This window comes from Aedes albopictus, chromosome 2 (genome assembly GCF_035046485.1).
Source record: "Aedes albopictus strain Foshan chromosome 2, AalbF5, whole genome shotgun sequence".
Classification (NCBI taxonomy): domain Eukaryota; kingdom Metazoa; phylum Arthropoda; class Insecta; order Diptera; family Culicidae; genus Aedes; species Aedes albopictus.
In genome coordinates, this window is record NC_085137.1 from 274,031,473 (window position 1) to 274,055,398 (window position 23,926).

At 42.8% G+C, this 23,926-nt stretch overlaps 4 protein-coding genes across 4 annotated transcripts; 2 read left to right on the forward strand and 2 right to left on the reverse strand.

Annotated features, from left to right (window-relative positions):
• Positions 1-370: 370 nt before the first annotated feature.
• On the reverse strand, positions 371-910 carry LOC134286558 (uncharacterized). Its single transcript, XM_062848187.1, has one exon. It carries the CDS (start codon positions 908-910, stop codon positions 371-373), a length of 540 nt encoding a protein of 179 aa, XP_062704171.1.
• Positions 911-3,807: 2,897 nt separating this feature from the next.
• Positions 3,808-5,244, forward strand: LOC109425471 (uncharacterized). The gene has a single exon (XM_062848188.1). The coding sequence runs from the start codon at positions 3,808-3,810 to the stop codon at positions 5,242-5,244; it is 1,437 nt and encodes a 478-aa protein (XP_062704172.1).
• A 5,862-nt stretch (positions 5,245-11,106) lies between these two features.
• LOC134286559 (uncharacterized) lies at positions 11,107-12,791 on the reverse strand. The gene is made up of 3 exons (XM_062848189.1): positions 11,707-12,791; positions 11,187-11,455; positions 11,107-11,126 (listed from the first exon to the last, which is right to left on the reverse strand). The coding sequence occupies exons 1-3, from the start codon at positions 12,789-12,791 to the stop codon at positions 11,107-11,109; spliced, it is 1,374 nt and encodes a 457-aa protein (XP_062704173.1).
• Positions 12,792-13,308: 517 nt separating this feature from the next.
• On the forward strand, positions 13,309-20,605 carry LOC134286560 (uncharacterized). The gene is made up of 4 exons (XM_062848190.1): positions 13,309-13,326; positions 13,946-14,780; positions 14,841-15,139; positions 20,327-20,605. The coding sequence occupies exons 1-4, from the start codon at positions 13,309-13,311 to the stop codon at positions 20,603-20,605; spliced, it is 1,431 nt and encodes a 476-aa protein (XP_062704174.1).
• The last annotated feature ends 3,321 nt before the right edge of the window (positions 20,606-23,926 follow it).

A 23,926-nucleotide genomic window follows, 5' to 3' on the forward strand; every position in this document is an offset into this window, starting at 1 on the left:
AGACAGGGAAAAAAATCATAACACGTTGGAAGGCAAAATTCAGTCAGGTGGAATTTCTAAAAGAGGCATATCAATGATCAACGGCAATTCAGGAAAGGTACTTGGATTCTTAGCAGGGTCTTTATCTTCGGAGGAACAGGAGGCAATCAGGTTTCAGACTATGGTATGGGCTCTAGGTGTTATTAGGAGATTCAAGGGACTCAAACTTCATAGGGAACTATTTCATGGGATGGAATTTCATTCAGGGCTAGGCAAGGACAATCAACAACAAGGAACTCAACAAAGGTACGGAATGACAATTCAATGACGGTAGAAACAAGGAACTTGGTTAACTTGTTAGGGGTTTTCAATGGAGGACTAGGGGAACCACTCAAAGCCAGGATAGGGAATTCACACACCACAGATCGAATGCTTGCTCACCTGTGGCGTCTGGCTCGTCTTTCTTCGGGTCGTTGGGTGGACGCGTTCGGGACACGCGCTCTGGGATGGCTTCGCTGGGCCGGGATAGCTTGGATGGTTCATCGGGAGGCTTCCTCGGCCTTGTGCCGGAATGGAGCTGTTTGGATTCACCAGTCGGACTGACCGGCGTCGGATCCAGTGGTGGTTGGTTCACCGTCGAGAACACCACGATCCACTTCTTCTTGGGAGGTTCTCTGATCACCGGACGGGTTCCGGCTATCTTCGGACTTGGGACTCGTTCTTCCTTGCTCTGGATTCGCTTGAATGCCGGAAGGGTTCCAGCTGTCGTTGGAGGTAGCTTCTTGGTTGGATACTTCTCGATCTTTGGAATAGGCTTCGTAATTCGTTGGATGCCGGCTGACATCACAGGAAGGATCACCGGCGGGTTCACTGTAGGAGTGCCGGTTGACATCAGGCTTGACTCGGTCACCGGACAGGTACCGGCGGGCATCGGTTCGAGCTCCCAACGTGAAGTGCCATTTAGATTTGACTGCATATTCCACCCAAACTAACCTCGAGTCGCCGCGAGTATATTACGGCTCCAAACCCGACTAACAACCACCCTATTACCCTCACACACACCACGTCGTTTGTTTGTCCATCCCACCAACCGAGCGACAACGTGAACAAACATGTACGCAAGGATCAGCCAACCGACCACGCATTCATTGCGTGTCCTTATGTGCCAGCCGCCGACGACGCCCGAACCACCGCTGCATTGCCTATGTACATATAAGGAAATTTCCACCACCGCCACAGCGCAGCGCAATTTTCTACCTCCATTCAGTCTCTACCGATCCTTCGAGAGGATTGCGTGCGCAATCAAATAGTCTTCTTTCAACCACCAACCTGTACAGACACGAAATATAGCTAGTTAAGTAGTTTTTGTAGTAGAAACCGCGTTTTCCTCCCCAGTGGAAGCCACAGCCTTCCGAAGGCTAAGTTCCCCTCCCTCCCATCGAGCTACCGGTCCTAAGCTGTTCCTCCGACGGAACATTTGGTCCTAGCGAACCGGATAAAGGATCCAGTGCCCTGTGAAGCTGCAACCGCAGCTGTGTTGTCGCCAATCAGCCGATTGGGGCAATCCCTTCCATTGCTGTCGCCGACAGCATACAGCAATCCTACCGAGAGGGTTGCTGGTGTTCCTCCCCCGGTAGTTCGATCTCCGTGTTAAGAAGTGATTTTCCGTGGCTTTCTCTGGCGGAGAGAAAGAGACAGCGTTTCCGAAAGCAAGAATGAAGTGAAAAGTGAAGAAGTCCGAAATCATTCCTCCCGAAAGTGAATCGCGCGCGTGTGTAGTGGTTCCCAATCACTAGCGGTTCCCAAACCCAAGAATGGCCGAAGTGAAAGTGCTATTCGCCCAACGTAGCCACGTTGAGGCAAGAATTAAGAAGCTTCATGAACGAATCAGTGAAGAAAGTGGTGTCGTCCAATCGAGTTTGGCACGAGTGAAGACATTTGAAAGTGAACTCCAGTGCCATTATCGTGAGTACCAGAGAGTGTACGGTGAACTTTTGTCTGCACTCCCAGCCGAAAGATTCGAAGAGCTAGATGAGGATTACTGGCGCTTCGAAGACATCCACGACGAAGCCTGCGTTCTGGTGGAAACCCTCTTGATTTCCTGCTCGACCACCAGTGACAGGTTTAACAAGCGAAAGTCAACATCCACCTGCTTCGATGCGACCACTGCACCACGCTGGCTCAGCCCTCCAACCCGAAGAAGCCAGTCACCGAGTCCAACGCCGGAACAGTCCGTTCCGAGTTCTGACGTGGTGGAGAGGCCAATCTCGTCATTGCCGAAAGAGAAAGAGGTGAGTACGAGTGTTTCCAATCCAATCCAGACCGAGAAGCCACGCCGCGGCGAAGATTTCACCGACAAGAAGATTCCTTTGCGTGGACCAGCCGAGGTCCAACCTGAGAGTGATTTCGCCGAGGTCACTATTCCCGAGTCGGCAACCACGCCGGCCGATGAAGCAGCCAAGTGTGAAGAAGAGGGGACAGCCGTTGCCTTCGAGCGTCCAACGTGTGAAAGTAAGCATCCTTCGACGAGCCAGGAGAATGTCCTTGTTGGCAACGAGCCAGCCAAGTTTGTCGGCATTCCATTCGAAGATCCAGAGACACCGACATCAAGCAAAGCGCCTTCCGGAACCGATCCGGTGGCGAACCCGTTTCGAATTCCATTCGACCCGACTGGAGTTCATCCGAAGCTGACGAAGCTGGAGTTCATCCGATTCCTACCGGATTCCATCCGGTGCTGAAGCCGTTCCGACCGCCACCAGGATTCCATCCCATGCCCAAGCGGATCCAGAAGCCAGCCGGAATGCCTCCGGTGTCCCAGTATCCGACCGGATCCCTTCCGGTACCACAACCGCCTCAGCGCAAGGCCGGTTCCCATCCGGCATACCAGCAACAACAGACTCCGACCGGTCTCCTTCCGGTACCCCAACAGTTGCAATCCGTAACCGAATCTAGTTCGGTAACCTCGTCGCTCCAGTGTAAGGCCGGTTCCCTTCCGGCATTCCAACTGAAGCTGAATCCGACCGGTGTCCTTCCGGTACCACAGCCGCCCCAGTGCAAAGCCGGTTCCCTTCCGGCAAACCAGCAGCAACGGACTCCAATCGGTCTCCTTCCGGTATTCCAACAATTGCAGTCCGTGACCGAATCCAGTTCGGTATCCCCGTCGCTCCAGTGTAAGGCCGGTTCCCGTCCGGCATTCCAACCGCAACAGAATCCGACCGGTTTCCTTCCGGTATCCCAGCCGTTCCAGTCTACAACCGGTTCCTATCCGGTATCCCAGACGCTGCAGCTCGTGACCGAGTCCCGTTCGGTAACCCCACAGTTCAAGTTTACGACCGGTTCCTATCCGGTGCTCCAACAGTTCCAGCGCGCGACCGGATCCTATTCGGCAGCCAAGCCAATTTTGAGGTCAACCGGAGTCAGCCCGGTGGTCGATTCCGCCCTGATGCCCGTCGATACCCGTTCGGCGGCCAAGACGACCAAGAATTCTACCGGTACTCATCCGGTCAATAACTCCGATATGATGTTCGTCGGTTCCAGTCCGACGATCAAGCCATCTAAGATGCCCATCGGTGCCCGTCCGATGGTAAAGTCCAACGAGATGCCTGCCGGTTCCCGTCCGGTGGTCAATTCCATCCAGGTGTCTGCCGGTTCCCGTCCGGTGGACAAGCCACTCCTGTTGTCCGCTGGTGCCAGTCCAGTGGGCAAGCCTATCCTGCCTCCATCGTCTATCGGTACCAGTCCGGTAGTCAATCCAACCGTCGATACCCGTTCGGCGGTCAAGAAGTCCAAGATGCTGCCGGTTCCCGTCCGGTAGTCAAGTCGCACGAGATGCCTGCCGGTCCCCGACCGGTGGTTCAAGCCAACCTGATGCCCATCGGTTCCTGTCCGATGCTGAAGTCATTCGAGATGTCTACCGGTTCCATTCCGGTGGCCGAATCCTTCCAGATGCCTGCCGGTCCCTGTCCGGTGAACAAGCCACTCCTGATGTCCGTTGGTGCCAGTCCAGTGGACAAGCCGATCCTGTGCTCGTCGTCTATCGGTACCAGTCCGGTAGTCGAGACAACCGTCGATGCCAGTTCGGCGGCTAAGACGCCCAAGATGTTTGCCGGTCCTCCTCCGGTAGCCACGCCGATTCCGATGTCCACTGGAACCAGTCCGGTGGGCAATTGCACTCCGATGTTCGTCGGTTCCCGTCCGACGCTCAAACCGAATCCGATGTCCGCTGGAAGCAGTCCAGTAGCCAATATCGCCCTGAAGTCCGCCGGTTCCTCTCAGGCAATCAAACCGAAGTTGATGCCCATCGGTGCCCGTCCGGTGGTCAAGTCCGTCCAGATGTCCGCCGGTTCCTGTCCGGTGTTCAAGCCACTTCCGAAACACACTGGTACCAGTCCAGTGCGAATTCTGACGTCCGCCGGTGCCCGTCCGGTGACAAAGTCCATCATGATAGCCATCGGTACCTGTTCGGTGGCCAATCTGTCCTGGAAGTCCGTCGGTACCTGCCCGATGGCCAAGACGTTCCTGAAGCTCGTCGGCACCAGTCCGATGATCAAGCCCAAGCCATTTCCAAAGTCCACTGGAACCGGTCTAGTGGTGAAGCCGACCGTGTTGTTCGTTGGAACTAGTCCGGCAGCCAAGCCCTTCGTAATGCCAGCCGGTCTCCGTCCGGTAGCCAAACCGTCTTCGATGTTTGCTGGAAGCCGTCCAGTGAATATGCCCTTCCCGATGCCCGCCGGTACCTGTCCGGTGACCGAGTCAAGCCTGATGTCAACCGGCACTCCTACAGTGAACCCGCCGGTGATCCTTCCTGTGATGTCAGCCGGCATCCAACGAATTGCGAAGCCTATTCCAAAGATCGAGAAGTATCCAACCAAGAAGCTACCTCCAACGACAGCTGGAACCCTTCCGGCATTCAAGCGAATCCAGAGCAAGGAAGAACGTGTCCCAAGTCCGAAGATAGCCGGAACCCGTCCGGTGATCAGAGAACCTCCCAAGAAGAAGAAGTGGATCGTGGTGTTCTCGACGGTGAACCAACCACCACTGGATCCGACGCCGGTCAGTCCGACTGGTGAATCCAAGCAGCTCCATTCCGGCACAAGGCCGAGGAAGCCTCCCGATGAACCATCCAAGCTATCCCGGCCCAGCGAAGCCATCCCAGAGCGCGTGTCCCGAACGCGTCCACCCAACGACCCGAAGAAAGACGAGCCAGACGCCACAGGTGAGCAAGCATTCGATCTGTGGTGTGTGAATTCCCTATCCTGGCTTTGAGTGGTTCCCCTAGTCCTCCATTGAAAACCCCTAACAAGTTAACCAAGTTCCTTGTCTCTACCGTCATTGAATTGTCATTCCGTACCTTTGTTGAGTTCCTTGTTGTTGATTGTCCTTGCCTAGCCCTGAATGAAATTCCATCCCATGAAATAGTTCCCTATGAAGTTTGAGTCCCTTGAATCTCCTAATAACACCTAGAGCCCATACCATAGTCTGAAACCTGATTGCCTTGTGATTTCCTGTTCCTCCGAAGATAAAGACCCTGTTAAGAATCCAAGTACCTTTCCTGAATTGCCATTGATCATTGATATGCCTCTTTTAGAAATTCCACCTGACTGAATTTTGCCTTCCAACGTGTTATGATTTGTTTCCCTGTCTCCAAAGTAAGTTTGAAATCATCAATCCTATGATGTCAAAGAATCCAGATAAGTCTCCAAAATTACCTATTTGAATCTAATGCCTATCCTTGAATGAAGTTCATATACACTAAGTATCAAGTTCTACCAAGATAGCTAAGAATCAAAAATACAGTCCACATCGCAAACCTCTCGTAGAATTTGAATTTTTAACGTAAAGCATAAATTTGCCATTAATAGTCCTCTAGTTTCCTTCCAAAAGTCCACCTACGAAGTTTCCTTAAGCTATTCCAAAGATGAACAGTGAAGTGAATCCGCCTAAAGTATGTCTAAAGTATGTAAGAATCCTCGTGAATGATAAATCCTCCTTAAAGATCAATGAAAGTTTCCTGATTGTTAGTCCTCCTGAGTTGCCATGATAGTTGCCTCCCTGTCCAAGTCCACAGTTCTACATGTTTCCACCTTTTCCGGCCTGGGAGTATGTTCGCTCCCAACGCGAAGTGCCATTTAGATTTGACTGCATATTCCACCGAAACTAACCTCGAGTCGCCGCGAGTATATTACGGCTCCAAACCCGACTAACAACCACCCTATTACCCTCACACACACCACGTCGTTTGTTTGTCCATCCCACCAACCGAGCGACAACGTGAACAAACATGTACGCAAGGATCAGCCAACCGACCACGCATTCATTGCGTGTCCTTATGTGCCAGCCGCCGACGACGCCCGAACCACCGCTGCATTGCCTATGTACATATAATGAAATTTCCACCACCGCCACAGCGCAGCGCAATTTTCTACCTCCATTCAGTCTCTACCGATCCTTCGAGAGGATTGCGTGCGCAATCAAATAGTCTTCTTTCAACCACCAACCTGTACAGACACGAAATATAGCTAGTTAAGTAGTTTTTGTAGTAGAAACCGCGTTTTCCTCCCCAGTGGAAGCCACAGCCTTCCGAAGGCTAAGTTCCCCTCCCTCCCATCGAGCTACCGGTCCTAAGCTGTTCCTCCGACGGAACACTCTATCTCTCTCAACCCCTACATTCTCCCCCTGTCCTATTCTCTAATTGTTTTGAAAATTCAAAAAGTAAGAATAAAAAACAATAAAAAATGTATGACTTTCTACCAACATTATAAACCTGCATTTATTGAAGCACAACTTATAATTGTTTTCGTTAGAAAACAAAAGTAATAAAATCGATCATCATCATTGCATTTTCTTAATTCCAACCAATTTGTTCGACACCTTGATTAAATCTTTTTATATTTATTTTAAACCTTGGCCACATTGGCATTGTTATGCAAATTTTTTATAAGCTTTTTGCGACCTTTGGGTAAGTTAGCTGTTTAAAAAGCCCATTTGTTATTCAGATCCTTTAAAGTAAGCTTTTCATCATGATCATCATCCTCCATCATCATCATTATCATGCTACTTATTCTTCATTCGTCATTTCTCATACTTCACCTTACATCCTGCATCCTCCATTCTACATCATTCATCAACATCATAATCATCATCATCCTTCATTCTTCATCCTGCGTCCTTCACCATTCATCCTTCAACCATTATCCTGCATACTTCATTACCATTATCATAATCATTATCATCCTTTATCTTTCATCATCCTTTATCCTAATACTTCAGCCTGCATCATCATCACGACTATTCTACATCATTTATCCTTTATCTTTCATCTTACATCCTATATCCTTCATACTTCATCCAACATCTTTTCGTTTATCTTTCATCTTTCATCCTACATCGTAAATCCTTCTTCCTTCGTCCTAAATCTTTCTTCCTTCATCCTATATTCTTCATCCTTCATCTTCATCATCATTATCATGCCGTATCATTCATCTTAATCATCATCATCCTTCATCCTACATCATATATCCTTCATTCTTCATCCTACATCCTTCTTCCTTCATCATACATTCTTCATCCTTCATCCTACAACAAAAATTCTTTATCCTTCATCCTTCGCCATTATCATAATCATATTCATTATCATCATTATCATCATCATTCATCCTACATCCTACATTTTTCATCACTCATCCCAGCACATTTCATCCTACATCCTTTATACTTCATCCTTCATGTTTCATCTTTCATCATCCTACATACTTCATCCTTCATCGTCATCGCCATTATTCTACATCCTTTATCCTTCATCGTACGTCCTATATCCTTCATACTTCATCCAACATCTTTCCTTTATCTTTCATCTTTCATCCTACATCCTATATCTTTCTTTCTTCATCCTTCATCCTACATACTTCTTCCTTCATCATACATTCTTCATCAACATCATCGCCATCATTCTACATCCTTTATCCTTCATCTCACATCCTGTATTCTTCATACTTCATCTAACAACTTTCCTCTATCTTTCACCCTACATCATATATCCTTCCTTCTTCATCCTACATCTATCTTCCTTCATCATACATTTTTCATCCTTCATCATACAACATTAATTCTTTATCCTTAATCTTTTATCCTTCATACTTCATCCTACATCATTCATTCTTTATCCTCTTCATCTTCCACTCACATCATCATCACCGCATCCTGTATCCTTCATATTTCATCATCGTAATCATCATAATCATTATCATCATCACCATTTTCCTTGATCCTACATCCTACATTCTTCATCTTATATGTATCCTTCATACTTCATCTAACAACTTTCCTCTATCTTTCATCCTACATCATATATCCTTCATTCTTCATCCTACATCTATCTTCCTTCATCATACATTCATCATCGTTCATCCTACAACATTAATTCTTTATCCTTCATCCTACATCATCCATTCTTTATACTCTTCATCTTCCATTCACATTATCATCACCAGCATCCTGTATCCTTCATATTTCATCATCGTAATCATCATAATCATTATCATCATCATCATTTTCCTTAATCCTACATCCTACATTCTTTATCTTATATACTTCAGTCTTCATCCTACATCTTTCTTCCTTCATCCTACACTCTTCATCCTTGATCATCATCATCATCGCCATCATTCTACATCCTTTATCCTTCATCTCACATCCTGTATCCTTCATACTTCATCTAACAACTTTCCTCTATCTTTTATCCTACATCATATATCCTTCCTTCTTCATCCTACATCTATCTTCCTTCATCATACATTCATCATCCTTCATCCTACAACATTAACTCTTTATCCTTCATGCTACATCATCCATTCTTTATACTCTTCATCTTCCATTCACATCAGTATCACCAGCACCCTGTATCCTTCATACTTCATCAACATAATCATCATAATCATTATCATCATCATCATTTTCCTTAATCCTACATCCTACATTCTTCATCTTATATCCTTCAGTCTTCATCCTACATCTTTATTCCTTCATCCTACATTCTTCATCTTTGATCATCATCATCATCGCCATCATTCTACATCCTTTATCCTTTATCTTACATCCTGTATCCTTTATACTTCATCCAACAACTTTCCTCTATCTTTCATCCTACATCATATATCCTTCATTCTCCATCCTACATCTATTCTCCTTCATCCTACATTTTTCATCCTTCATCATCATCATCATCACCATCATTCTACATCCTTTATCCTTTATCCTTCATCTTACATCCTATATCCTTCATACTTCATCATCATAATCATCATAATCATTATCATCATCACCATTTTCCTTAATCCTACATCCTACATTCTTCATCTTATATACTTCAGTCTTCATCCTACATTTTTCTTCCTTCATCCTACATTCTTCATCCTTGATCATCATCATCATCGCCATCATCCTATATCCTTTATCCTTCATCTCACACCCTGTATCCTTCATACTTCATCTAACAACTTTCCTCTATCTTTCATCCTACATCATATATCCTTCCTTCTTCATCCAACATCTATCTTCCTTCATCATACATTCATCATCCTTCATCCTACAACATTAATTCTTTATCCTTCATACTACATCATCCATTCTTTATACTCTTCATCTTCCATTCACATCATCATCACCAGCATCCTGTATCCTTCATACTTCATCATCATAATCGTCATAATCATTATCATCATCATCATTTTCCTTAATCCTACATCCTACATTCTTCATCTTATATCCTTCAGTCTTCATCCTACATCTTTCTTCCTTCGTCCTACATTCTTCATCCTTGATCATCACCATCATCGCCATCATTCTACATCCATTATCTCACATCTTGTGTGTTGGTGGTTCATCGATTGTTTTCGGCGAAAAAATAATAAAACTGTTGTTTTGCCAGATTGTCCGGACGTTTCGGTCGATTTTACTGGCCTTCGACCATCTTCTGCGGACTCTAAAATATATTTTTTTGATTTAAAATCACATAAAAAACACAAAATAAAATTCTTACAATCTTCTAGTCGTTTTTCACTATTGGACGACCATTACTTTACAAACATGAATACACTAGACTACATATAGATACATACACACAAGTTTCCTTACTCTAAGTGTCATTGGTATTAGATTTTAGCTTCGATATAATAGAGTTGTACGCGGTTTTGAAATTTGCAGAGTCTTTTTGCTTGTTTACAACATTCTCGTCACCTTTAATCTTAATATGAAAGGTTTCCGTAATTAATCTAGTGTAGGTGTTAGTAACTTTGTCAAGTATTTTTGTCTTTTCAAAGTCGAAAATGTGTCCTTCTTCTATGGTGTGTTGGGATAATCCCGTACCTGATATGTTTTTTGTTTTTACATTATACTTATGTTGGTTTAGACGCTTACACAAAAATTGACTAGTTTCACCTATGTACGACTTATCACATGCACCACAAGGAATTTCATAAACAACATTTACATTTTTGTCTTTTGATATTTTGTCTTTGGTTTTTGTAAATAAAGTATCTTTGATTTTGTCAATTGGTTTAAAAGCTAATTTGAAGTTATACTGTCGTAGATATCTAGATAGTTTTTCTCCTAGTCCCTTAATGTATGGTACAGTTATAAATTTGTTTGTGTCATTTGCATTATGTTGTTGTAACGTGTTGTACATTTTGTGGAGCCTTTCCCTTATAACTTTTTCCACAAGAAAACATGGGTAATTGTTTTTTGCAAGAATTTGTTTGACCGTTTTTAGCGTGTTCACTCTGTACTTAGCATGTGTTAATTTTAAGCTCTATCTACTAAGGCAATAATGGTGTTATTCTTGTGCATAAAGGGACTTACAGACGTAAAATCTAAATATCTCCCATCTACATCCTTCGGAAACCACTCCGTTGTGATCGTGTTGTTTTCGCGTCGTAGGATCATGTCCAGAAACTTTCCGTCAGCTTCCATTTCAACGGTAAACTGCAATCGTTGGTGGAACCCATTGAGTTCATTCAGGATTGCTGCCACTTCCTCTTCTCTCGCGCACAATAGACAGTCATCTACATACCGTCTGAAAAAACGAGGCACAATTCCACGAGTGCGTAGGTTCTCCAGCGCAGCTATCTCCATTCATTCCAGTACAATGTTTGCTACCACGGGTGAAATAGGAGATCCCATTGGGATGCCAAATTTTTGTTTATAAAATTTACCTTGGTACTGGAAGAACGTAGAATCCAATACAATCTCTACCATTTCGAGGAAGCTCTCTTCGTCCAGCGTGGTGTGGTTTTTTATTTCGTCCCACCTCAGACGTATCGATTCCAGTGCGTAATCAACCGGTACGTTGGTGAAAAGAGAAACCACATCCAGAGAAGACAGCACGCTCTCCTCGCCTATTTGCTGCTCACGCATCTCCTCAGCAAACTGGAAACTGTTTGTGATGTGGTGTTCCGTTTTGCCAGTCACGTGATTAAGTATTCTGGATAAATATTGCGGAGATTCCACCTGTTTAGACTCCTGCGCGAAAATTAGTTGCGTGAATTTTTCTTGCGTGGGCCCACAGACATAAAACCAGACCGCGTCCTGGTGAAATATTTTACGCTGTGTTGTTAGGTACACATTTGGTGAAAGTTTTGCATTGTAAACAAACGTTTTTAACGCCTTTACGCTGATAATGAGCCTTATCATTTATTTGCGTCGGAATCTATAAATCTACACAACGGGCAATACTTTGCCATCTTATACGTTGCTGTGCCGATGGCGGAGTTTATAATCCTCAGTGGTCTACCGTCTTTGTGTGTTTTAGGTAGACCATACACCCGGGGAGGATTACAGTTGAAAACCTTTAGTTTCATTCGCTCTGAATTCGGGATGAAACCTTTCTCATGCCAAATATCAATGAGTGCATTGATCTCCTTCAGCGTCTTCTTGGTGGGATCGCTTGCAATCGGCCCGTACGTGTCGCTGTCGTTGACTAGTGTTTGCATTTTGTCGTCGTACTCGTCCCTCTTCATCTCCACAACAGTCTTCCCCTTATCCGCTTTGGTGACGACGAGGTCGTCTCTTTCCCTGAGATACTTTTTGGATTTCTGTATCTGTTTACGCATTGCTTCGTGTTCATCGACGAACGGTTGTTTGGTGTAGTTGATGTGATTGATGATGGCATTCGACACGTCATGACGGATGACGTCAGCGGAAGAATGACGTTGTACTGCGGATTCAATCTCCGACAGTGCTTTCACATAGGGAGCCGAATGTGGATCTGGGGTGTTGTATCCACTTCCAAGCTGTAGCGATCGTGTTACGAAATCGGGAATTATTTCGTCTGTGCAGTTCAGAACCCAATTCTCGGGTGACGTAGTATGGGTGATCTGATTTGTTTTCAACTTCTCTAGTTTCGTGCGCTGGCGGTTTCGGTAGCGTTCAAAGGCGTGTTTGTGCTTGATTGCAACGTACCGCACACATTGCTCGAAATCAGCTGGTTCGACAATTCTTTCGAGCTTGTTTTGACTCGCTTCTGCTGCTCGCTTGATCCGGCTGATGCTGGTGATGGTGTCCGAGATCAGTGCGCTGAGTAGTTGTTGTTTGAACCTGACTACCAGTTTGTTCACCTTGACAGCTGATATGCTGTTTTCCACACAGATGTGAATGGTGAAATTCAGGAACGACGGTATCAGTTTCAGCCGCCGGCAGTTCAGAAGGAACACTTTTGTGTTTTTCAGTTTCGCAAGTTTAACTTCCAGTTTTACTAGCGCCCGTTGGGACGACTCTGCTCCCCTGCCATACTTATTTCGTATTCTCCTCGGGAAGATCATTTTCACAATTCTTAATCGGACGTTTCTGATGATATTGATGGTTCAATCGCCGCGAATTGATGTGTTGGTGGTTCATCGATTGTTTTCGGCGAAAAAATAATAAAACTGTTGTTTTGCCAGATTGTCCGGACGTTTCGGTCGATTTTACTGGCCTTCGACCATCTTCTGCGGACTCTAAAATATATTTTTTTGATTTAAAATCACATAAAAAACACAAAATAAAATTCTTACAATCTTCTAGTCGTTTTTCACTATTGGACGACCATTACTTTACAAACATGAATACACTAGACTACATATAGATACATACACACAAGTTTCCTTACTCTAAGTGTCATTGGTATTAGATTTTAGCTTCGATATAATAGAGTTGTACGCGGTTTTGAAATTTGCAGAGTCTTTTTGCTTGTTTACAACATTCTCGTCACCTTTAATCTTAATATGTAAGGTTTCCGTAATTAATCTAGTGTAGCTGTTAGTAACTTTGTCAAGTATTTTTGTCTTTTCAAAGTCGAAAATGTGTCCTTCTTCTATGGTGTGTTGGGATAATCCCGTACCTGATATGTTTTTTGTTTTTACATTATACTTATGTTGGTTTAGACGCTTACACAAAAATTGACTAGTTTCACCTATGTACGACTTATCACATGCACCACAAGGAATTTCATAAACAACATTTACATTTTTGTCTTTTGATATTTTGTCTTTGGTTTTTGTAAATAAAGTATCTTTGATTTTGTCAATTGGTTTAAAAGCTAATTTGAAGTTATACTGTCGTAGATATCTAGATAGTTTTTCTCCTAGTCCCTTAATGTATGGTACAGTTATAAATTTGTTTGTGTCATTTGCATTATGTTGTTGTAACGTGTTGTACATTTTGTGGAGCCTTTCCCTTATAACTTTTTCCACAAGAAAACATGGGTAATTGTTTTTTGCAAGAATTTGTTTGACCGTTTTTAGCGTGTTCACTCTGTACTTAGCATGTGTTAATTTTAAGGCTCTATCTACTAAGGCAATAATGGTGTTATTCTTGTGCATAAAGGGACTTACAGACGTAAAATCTAAATATCTCCCATCTACATCCTTCGGAAACCACTCCGTTGTGAGCCTTAAAATTAACACATGCTAAGTACATCGCTACACGATCGCTACAGCTTGGAAGTGGATACAACACCCCAGATCCACATTCGGCTCCCTATGTGAAAGCACTGTCGGAGATTGAATCCGCAGTACAACGTCATCCTTCCGCTGACGTCATCCGTCATGACGTGTCGAATGCCATCATCAATCACATCAACTACACCAAACAACCGTTCGTCGATGAACACGAAGCAATGCGTAAACAGATACAGAAATCCAAAAAGTATCTCAGGGAAAGAGACGACCTCGTCGTCACCAAAGCGGATAAGGGGAAGACTGTTGTGGTGATGAAGAGGGACGAGTACGACGACAAAATGCAAACACTAGTCAACGACAGCGACACGTACGAGCCGATTGCAAGCGATCCCACCAAGAAGACGCTGAAGAAGATCAATGCACTCATTGATATTTGGCATGAGAAAGGTTTCATCCCGAATTCAGAGCGAATGAAACTAAAGGTTTTCAACTGTAATCCTCCCCGGGTGTATGGTCTACCTAAAACACACAAAGACGGTAGACCACTGAGGATTATAAACTCCGCCATCGGCACAGCAACGTATAAGATGGCAAAGTATTTATCCAGAATACTTAATCACGTGACTGGCAAAACGGAACACCACATCACAAACAGTTTCCAGTTTGCTGAGGAGATGCGTGAGCAGCAAATAGGCGAGGAGAGCGTGCTGTCTTCTCTGGATGTGGTTTCTCTTTTCACCAACGTACCGGTCGATTACGCACTGGAATCGATACGTCTGAGGTGGGACGAAATAAAAAACCACACCACGCTGGACGAAGAGAGCTTCGAAATGGTAGAAATTGTATTGGATTCTACGTTCTTCCAGTACCAAGGTAAATTTTATAAACAAAAATTTGGCATCCCAATGGGATCTCCTATTTCACCCGTGGTAGCAAACATTGTACTGGAAAGAATAGAGATAGCTGCGCTGGAGAACCTACGCACTCGTGGAATTGTGCCTCGTTTTTTCAGACGGTATGTAGATGACTGTCTATTGTGCGCGAGAAAAGAGGAAGTGGCAGCAATCCTGAATGAATTCAATGGGTTCCACCAACGATTGCAGTTTACCGTTGAAATGGAAGCTGACGGAAAGCTGAAGTTTCTGGACATGATCCTACGACGCGAAAACAACACGATCACAACGGAGTGGTTTCCGAAGGATGTAGATGGGAGATATTTGGATTTTACGTCTGTAAGTCCCTTTATGCACAAGAATAACACCATTATTGCCTTAGTAGATAGAGCCTTAAAATTAACACATGCTAAGTACAGAGTGAACACGCTAAAAACGGTCAAACAAATTCTTGCAAAAAACAATTACCCATTTTTTCTTGTGGAAAAAGTTATAAGGGAAAGGCTCCACAAAATGTACAACACGTTACAACAACATAATGCAAATGACACAAACAAATTTATAACTGTACCATACATTAAGGGACTGGGAGAAAAACTATCTAGATATCTTCGACAGTATAACTTCAAATTAGCTTTTAAACCAATTGACAAAATCAAAGATACTTTATTTACAAAAACCAAAGACAAAATATCAAAAGACAAAAATGTAAATGTTGTTTATGAAATTCCTTGTGGTGCATGTGATAAGTCGTACATAGGTGAAACTAGTCAATTTTTGTGTAAGCGTCTAAACCAACATAATTATAATGTAAAAACAAAAAACATATCAGGTACGGGATTATCCCAACACACCATAGAAGAAGGACACATTTTCGACTTTGAAAAGACAAAAATACTTGACAAAGTTACTAACAGCTACACTAGATTAATTACGGAAACCTTTCATATTAAGATTAAAGGTGACGAGAATGTTGTAAACAAGCAAAAAGACTCTGCAAATTTCAAAACCGCGTACAACTCTATTATATCGAAGCTAAAATCTAATACCAATGACACTTAGAGTAAGGAAACTTGTGTGTATGTATCTATATGTAGTCTAGTGTATTCATGTTTGTAAAGTAATGGTCGTCCAATAGTGAAAAACGACTAGAAGATTGTAAGAATTTTATTTTGTGTTTTTTATGTGATTTTAAATCAAAAAAATATATTTTAGAGTCCGCAGAAGATGGTCGAAGGCCAGTAAAATCGACCGAAACGTCCGGACAATCTGGCAAAACAACAGTTTTATTATTTTTTCGCCGAAAACAATCGATGAACCACCAACACATCAATTCGCGGCGATTGAACCATCAATATTATCTCACATCTTGTATCCTTCATTCTTCATCCAACAACTTTCCTCTATCATTCATCCTACATCATATATCCTTCATTCTTCATCCTACATCTATCTTCCTTCATCCTACATTTTTCATTCATCATCATCATCATCATCACCATCATTCTTCATCCTTTATCCTTTATTCTTCATCTTACTTCCTATATCCTTCATACTTCATCATCATAATCATTTTCATCATCATCATCATCATCATCATTCTTAAGCCTTCATCCTACATCCCATATCCTACATCCTACATTCTACATCTTATATCCTTCAGTCTTCATCCTAAATCTTTCTTCCTCCATCCTATATTCTTCATCCTTGATCATCATCTTCATCGCCATCATTCTACATCCTTTATCCTTCATCTCACATCCTGTATCCTTCATACTTCTTCCAACAACTTTCCTCTATCTTTCATCCTACATCATATATCCTTCTTCCTTCATCCTACATCTTTCTTCCTTCATCCTGCATTTTTCATTCTCATCATCATCACCATCATTCTACATTCTTTATCCTTTATCCATCATCTTCCTTTCTACATCTTCCACCCTACATTATCATCATAAACATCCTTCAACCTAAATTCACTTGACTGTCGCAGATTACCCTCCCAGGGGAATTCGCTGTTAGCTTACCCTCTCGGGGGAATTCGCTTTACTGTTGCAACTTACCCTCTCGGGGGAATTCGCTTTACTGTTGCAGCTTACCCTCTCGGGGGAATTCGCTTTACTGTTGCAGCTTACCCTCTCGGGGGAATTCGCTTTACTGTTGCAGCTTACCCTCTCGGGGGAATTCGCTTTACTGTTGCAGCTTACCCTCTCGGGGGAATTCGCTTTACTGTTGCAGCTTACCCTCTCAGGGGAATACACTGTAAGCTTACCCTCTCGGGGAATTCGCTTTTCTGTTGCCAATTATTTCATTTCTGCCGCTCTTCTTCGGTAATTACAACTAATAAAGCCTTGAATCAAACTACATACACATATACACAAGTTCACCAAAAACATGAAGGACCTTTTCTATGTGTTCTTTATACAGTAGACGTTCGGTAACTGCAACATGTTTACATTTCACTTAGCGAACGAAAATCCGATAACTGCAACGCCTGACAGTGTATGGCATCAACTGACGTAAAATGAACGTGAACTTCATCCAACAGTTCATTTGGGCTAACATGGCGCACCATTCTGACATTTGGCGGTGCGATAACTGCAAATTTGTTGCACTTACCGAACTTGCAGTTATAAAGCATTGCAGTTAAACCGTTTGCACCGACCGAACGTCTACTGTACATAGAATGTACCAACCCCACTCCATCCTGTTACAACGGGCCATTCGGTCTTAAAGGGTGATACGGTCAAAATTTGGTCACACAATTTTTTTCATAACTTTAGACTGCGTACACCAAAACAGCTGAATTTTGGACCAGTAATGCTACATTATATGTAGCTTATACCATAAAATTTTCATCAAAATCGATTGAGTATTGGTTGATATATAGACAAAACCATCGACCTACCTTTTTGAAATTTTGTACAAAGGCGCTCCATAGTAAATTTTCGGAAATTTAAGGTCAATAAAGCACAATTTTGATTATAGAACTACCAATACTGCTCCGATTTTTATCAAAATTTTACAGTATAGTACTATTATGAAAATACGTTCTTAGTAAAATTTTGAGCCATTTTGTATGAATACTTTCAAAGTTGTAGCAGTTTGAATATGAAAAAAACTGATCGGGTGCCACCTAAGCAAATATAACTTTGTAACGGCTGGATCAAATTGAATGAAATTTTTACACAACATTTTGATATGCATACTACACATACAGAAAAATTTTCATTGAAATCGGTTAAGTATCTCTGGCTCTATAAATAAAACAGTAAAAATGTATGAATCCTCTTTGCACAAAATTTTAAAATTGCGGATCTCAGGGTTTAACAATATCTCCGCAAATACTAGACCGATTTTGATGAAAATTTTATGGTACAAGCTACATATAATGTACCATTACTGATCCAAAAATCAGCTGTTTTGGTGTACGCAATCTAAAGTAATGAAAAAAATTGTGTGACCAAAATTTGACTTGACTCGACAAAATTTGACAAAATTTGACCACCTAAACAAATATAACTTTGTAACGGCTGAATCAAATTGAATGAAATTTTTACATAACATTTTGATATGTATACTTTACACACAGAAAAATTTTCATTGAAATTGGTTCAGTATTTCTGGCTCTATAAAAAAAGAGTAAAAATGTGTTCTTATTTTTTAATCCACTTTGTACAAAATTTTAAAATTGCAGTTTTTAGGATTCACAATATCTCCGCAAATACTAAACCGATTTTGATGAAAATTTTATGGTATAAGCTACATATAATGTAGCATTACTGGTCCAAAAATCAGCTGTTTTGGTGTACGCAATCTAAAGTTATGAAAAAAATTGTGTGACCAAATTTTGACCGTATCGCCCTTTACACCTACAAACCACCGAAAACTAACACAATACTCCAAATGAAAACGAAGCTGCAAATCCTGTCATCTCCATCCACTATCCACATGCAAATTATAACAGTGGGCCAAATAATTGCCAACATCTCCTATTTATCCAGATTACATCCACCGACCACTCGGTGACCGACCGCTACCAAAGTCACGCCATGAAACCAATGAATTCGGTATGAAAAAAAATAAAGAAAACCGTTCACCAGCCCATCAAGCAGCAAATGATAAACGAACAATCATAGCAGGACGGAACCGCAACCCGTCACTGTCTCATCGACCAGACCAGCTCCGTCAATCAACAAACTAAAGTGTCTCGAGTATACCATTGCATACGTTGTTTTTTATTTATCTAGACTAGTATTTGGCCGTTTTTTACTCAATATAACTTAAAAATGACATTACCTACAATAAAGTTATGTATGGGTGAATTTTAGATAATCATGTGAACTTTTATAACATTGAAAAATGTCAATAAGCTTTAAAAGTCAAAAAAATGCAAATAAGAAAAATTATTTCAATTTGCAAAACATGACATTTTTGTTATTATAGAAAATTTTGCCATATATCGCAAGATGGGCACTTTTGAAGAAAAGCATTTTTGAGGTACCGTGATTTCGGGTGAAATTGATCAGTGGGGTGCAATTGATCGACGTGAGGGTCATTTTCATTTGTTAAAAATATTGCTTTAAACTTGAAACAATTTGTATAAAATGACCATCATCTGGCTAAAGGATTATTGAATGATGAGTTACATGTTTTACAGTCAATTAGTCACATATTTCTGTATTAAATTAAATATTTTCCGTAATTGCGTGTTTGGCGAATCTCAAATACCCTTTCAAACTTTTGTTACCGTGGCTGTATCGCACATGTAATGAATATTCGAATGGATGCTTTTAGCTGCCAAGTATTTGCTAAACACGATTTCATCATCAAAAATTTTAAAAATATTCGAATTTATACATAAAATTGCACTTTTCCGGAAGTAATCACTTTTTCACTAAGAAAAGTGCATACTTTAAGGCGTTTTCATAAAATTTACTAAATTTATAACTTGTATTGGAATTCGGGCGAACCAAGGTACTAGATTCGATCACTGTTCTTGATAGCTGTATTTAACGCTTCAAAGCTAAAATAAAATTGCTGTTATTCATCTGAGGTGTTTTTGTTTAGCAAATGTACTCACAATTCAGTGGAACGTTAACTTTTTAAATCCAGTAACTTTGTTCTTATTCGACTGCAAAATTCAACTAGTAATTACCTGTAGTAGAAAGAAGCCTGAGAAACAATTCCCATTTTGATTAACTATAAGGTTTACCTTCGTGGCAATAATAGCTCTGCCTACGGTAATGCAGTTCTGTGCTGAGAGTAGCTATCAACCTGTATCAATGATCCACAATAAATATCATCTAAAGCGGACATAATTCATATTTTACCTAATATTATAGTGAACAGAACTCAAAAGTATTTGTTCGTACTGATTGCACCGATCCGAAATTAGATTTAACAAACTGCGAGAAACTTTTTAATTTGCCCTACACGTTATCAACTTCACATCATCATCTTCATTCGATGCCTATTCATCTACATTGTCTCATCTGACATCTATTGCCTATCCTACCGCGTTAGCGCAATTATAGCTTTCTACACTATCGGTGTGAGTGGCCGGGCTGCCAATCCGTCCGCAGTCGTGGCAACATCCTCCCCCCGATGGAACCTATGGTCTCCTTTAGCTCCATCATCCTTAGCCACGTCGAGGACTGCCATCTTCGCAACGGAACGTCTTTGTATACCTCTTGCTGTTTGAACGATCGCCTGTCGGACTGCTCCATCCGGTGCTGTTATCGCTTCCAGAACTCGTCCGCGTATCCAACCATTCCTTCTAGCCTCGTCAATGATGATGACTAAATCTCCTGCCTGTACGTTCTTTGTAGGACCAAACCATTTTGTCCTTTTTGTCAATGTTGGCATGTATTCGCGGAAGCAACGTCTCCAAAAACTGTCCAAATAGTCTTGAATCTTTGACCACGAGCGTTTCAATATCGCAGGATCATCCCCAAGCTGCGCTGCCGGTTGCTTGACCCCAGTTGAGCTTCCCAATAAAAAATGATTAGGAGTGATCGCCTCCTGTTCTGCGGAGTCTAGCGGAAGGTATGTCAATGGTCTACTGTTGACAATAGATTCCGCCTCTACAATAATTGTTTGGAGGGTTTCGTCATTCAGTTTGTCTTTGTCGTATGTCGTGGTCATTGCAGTTTTAACTGATCTAACTAGCCGTTCCCACGCTCCGCCCATGTGGGGAGTGGCGGGAGGAATAAAGTGCCAAGCCGTGGTTGTACTGGTAAATGTCGCAGCTAGTCCACTGTTGATCTGCTCCCGCAACAAACGCTCGGCGCCTTGAAAGTTTGTGCCATTGTGGCTATATATCTCTAGTGGGAAACCTCTACGGCATACGAAACGGCGTACACACGCAATACAGGATTCTGTGGACATGTCGTGGGCAACTTCAAGGTGGATCGCTCGCACGGTCATACATGTAAAAAGTGCAATCCACCTTTTCACATGACTACGCCCCACTTTCACAAGAAGCGGACCGAAATAATCAAGTCCAACATAGCTGAACGGGCGCGTAAATGGTGAAAGTCTTGCTTGGGGTAGCAATGCCATTTGTGGAACAACTGGGCGAGCCTTTCGTATTCTGCAAAACAGGCAACGAAACACTACGGAACTTACCAACGCTCGCAGTTTTGGAATACTGTACTTCTGCCTTATCTCATTCACCAAGGTCTCATTGTTGCCATGGTTGAGTTGACGATGCAGATGATCGATCAAAAGTGATGTTAAACGGTGTGATCTTGGGAGGATTATGGGAAATTTGACGTCTGTAGAAGCACACTGAGCCGAAGCGAGTCTCCCATCTACACGAAGAACCTGATTTTCATCCAGCACTGGCGTCATCTTATAGAGGCTACTAGACTTTTCCAAAGCGCGTTGCTGGTTTGATGGTAACAGGTGATTGGTAGTCAACGTTATCATCTCATCGCGCCATTGAACCATCCGGAAAATCGAATTTTCTCCTCTTTGCAGTTCGGATTTCGTCAGTGGCCCAGTATGTCGGCTTTTATAACGACAGTTATGGATAAATCTGTAGACGTAGGCCATAGTACGCTGTAGATGCGTCCACTTGGAGAACCTGTTGATGTCTACAATGCACTGTAGAGTTTGTTGTTCCCGATGTAGGTAGCATGCTCGTAATTCTTCGTCTCCAGCGGTTTCGGGTTTTGCTTTTGTCCATTCGCATTCAGGAAGATACAAGAAATCTGGTCCTGTATACCAAATTGCGTTTGATTTGAAGGATGGTCCGGCTCCCCATTTTGTAGCCTCATCAGCCGGGTTATCTTCAGATGCTACCCATCGCCATTCAGTGCGATTTGTTGATTCTAGAATCTCAGCCACGCGGAAGGAAACGTATGGACTGTATTTACGGGGATCTGCATTAATCCAGCTCAAGGCGGGACTAGAGTCGCACCAAAAGAAGCGCCGGTCGATGACGATTGAGTGTCCGTCAGCGATATACTTTGCAAGTCGCGCGCCAAGTACACAAGCTTGAAGCTCTAACCGAGGGATCGTCACAGGTTTCAGTGGGACGACCTTGGTTTTAGCTGACACTAATGCAATTTCCACTTCACCTTCTTCGTTGACAATCCGGAAATACGAAACGCAAGCACAGGCGTCGCGACCAGCATCAACGAAGGTATGTAACTGAACTTTCTGAAAAGTTTCGGCTCCTGCCTTTCGAAAATAGCTCCGTGGGATACGAAGGTCGTTGATATGATCGATCATGGTAGTCCAATGCTGCCATTGTTCAAATAGTCTGTCGTCCACCACTTCATCCCAGCTTATTCCAAGCCTCCAGACGTTTTGAATAAGGACTTTGCCGAACACTAAAAATGGAGCCAGCAGTCCGAGGGGATCGTAGAGTGACATTACGCACCTAAGAATTTGACGTTTCGTTGGCTTCACATCACTTGCTATTATGGCAGCAATGTCATTTCGCATGGTAGCAGAGAAGTAGAACTCATCGGCCTCCGTCATCCAACGCATTCCCAGGACACGTTCTGACTGTACTTGATTGTCGAAACTTAGCTGCTTCACCGGTTTTGGAACTGATTCTCCTAGGTGACGAAGAATCTCCTCCCTATTACTGCACCAGTTGCGAAGTTCAAAACCACCGCTTCTGTGGATCTCTCGAATTTTTGCCGCAACTTCCTTTGCCTCGTCTTCAGTTGCAAAACTATCGAGATAATCATCTACATAGTGGCTGAAAACTATTCCTTCTACGGCTCGCGGATGATCCTTTTCGAAGTCCTTTGCATTTGTGTTCTTGACGTGTTGTGCAATGGCTGGCGAACATGTTGCACCAAAGGTAGCAACGTCCATTCGAAATATTTGCGGTTCGTGTAAAGGGTCCGATCGGAAGAGAAAGCTTTGAGCTGAACGGTCTGCTTCCCTTATGTAGATTTGATGGAACATTTCTTTTAAATCCGCACTTACCGCCACCGAATGTTGACGAAATCGGAATATGACGAAACACAGAGGAGTTACCAGATCTGGACCTTTGAGTAGTACCGAATTTAGGGAAATGCCGTCTACTTTTGCAGATGCGTCCCATATCAGGCGCACCTTCCCTGGTTTGTTGGGATTCGTTACTGCTCCTAAGGGAAGGAACCAGGTCCGACGAGGGTCTACATCTGACTTTTCGTCCTCGGAAACTAGATGGGCATAGCCTTTTATCTGATATTCGTCGATTTGTTGCATAATGTTCTGTTTCAGCATCTCATCTTTGGCCATTCTGCGCTCCAAACACTGTAATCGCTTTATAGCCATCGGGTAACTATCCGGGAGCTCTACTCCCTCGTATTTCCACAGTAGTCCACACTCAAAACGGTTTCCAACCCGTTTGGTAGTCTCCTCCAGTATGCGTTGTGCTAGCTTGTCTTCGTCGGAAATGAATGTCGTTGAAGGCTTTATTCCTGTTTCTTCGAAGGAGAAGTATTTCCTCAATGACGATTCGAAACCTGCTTCACCACCACACTCACAGATGTGATAGCTGTAATCTGATCGTTCTTGACCTCGTCGACCGCCATAGATGCACCATCCCAGTCGCGTCTTGACAGCTACTGGTGCGCCATTTATTCCTTCACGAGCCTTCAATGGAAGTGACAAACG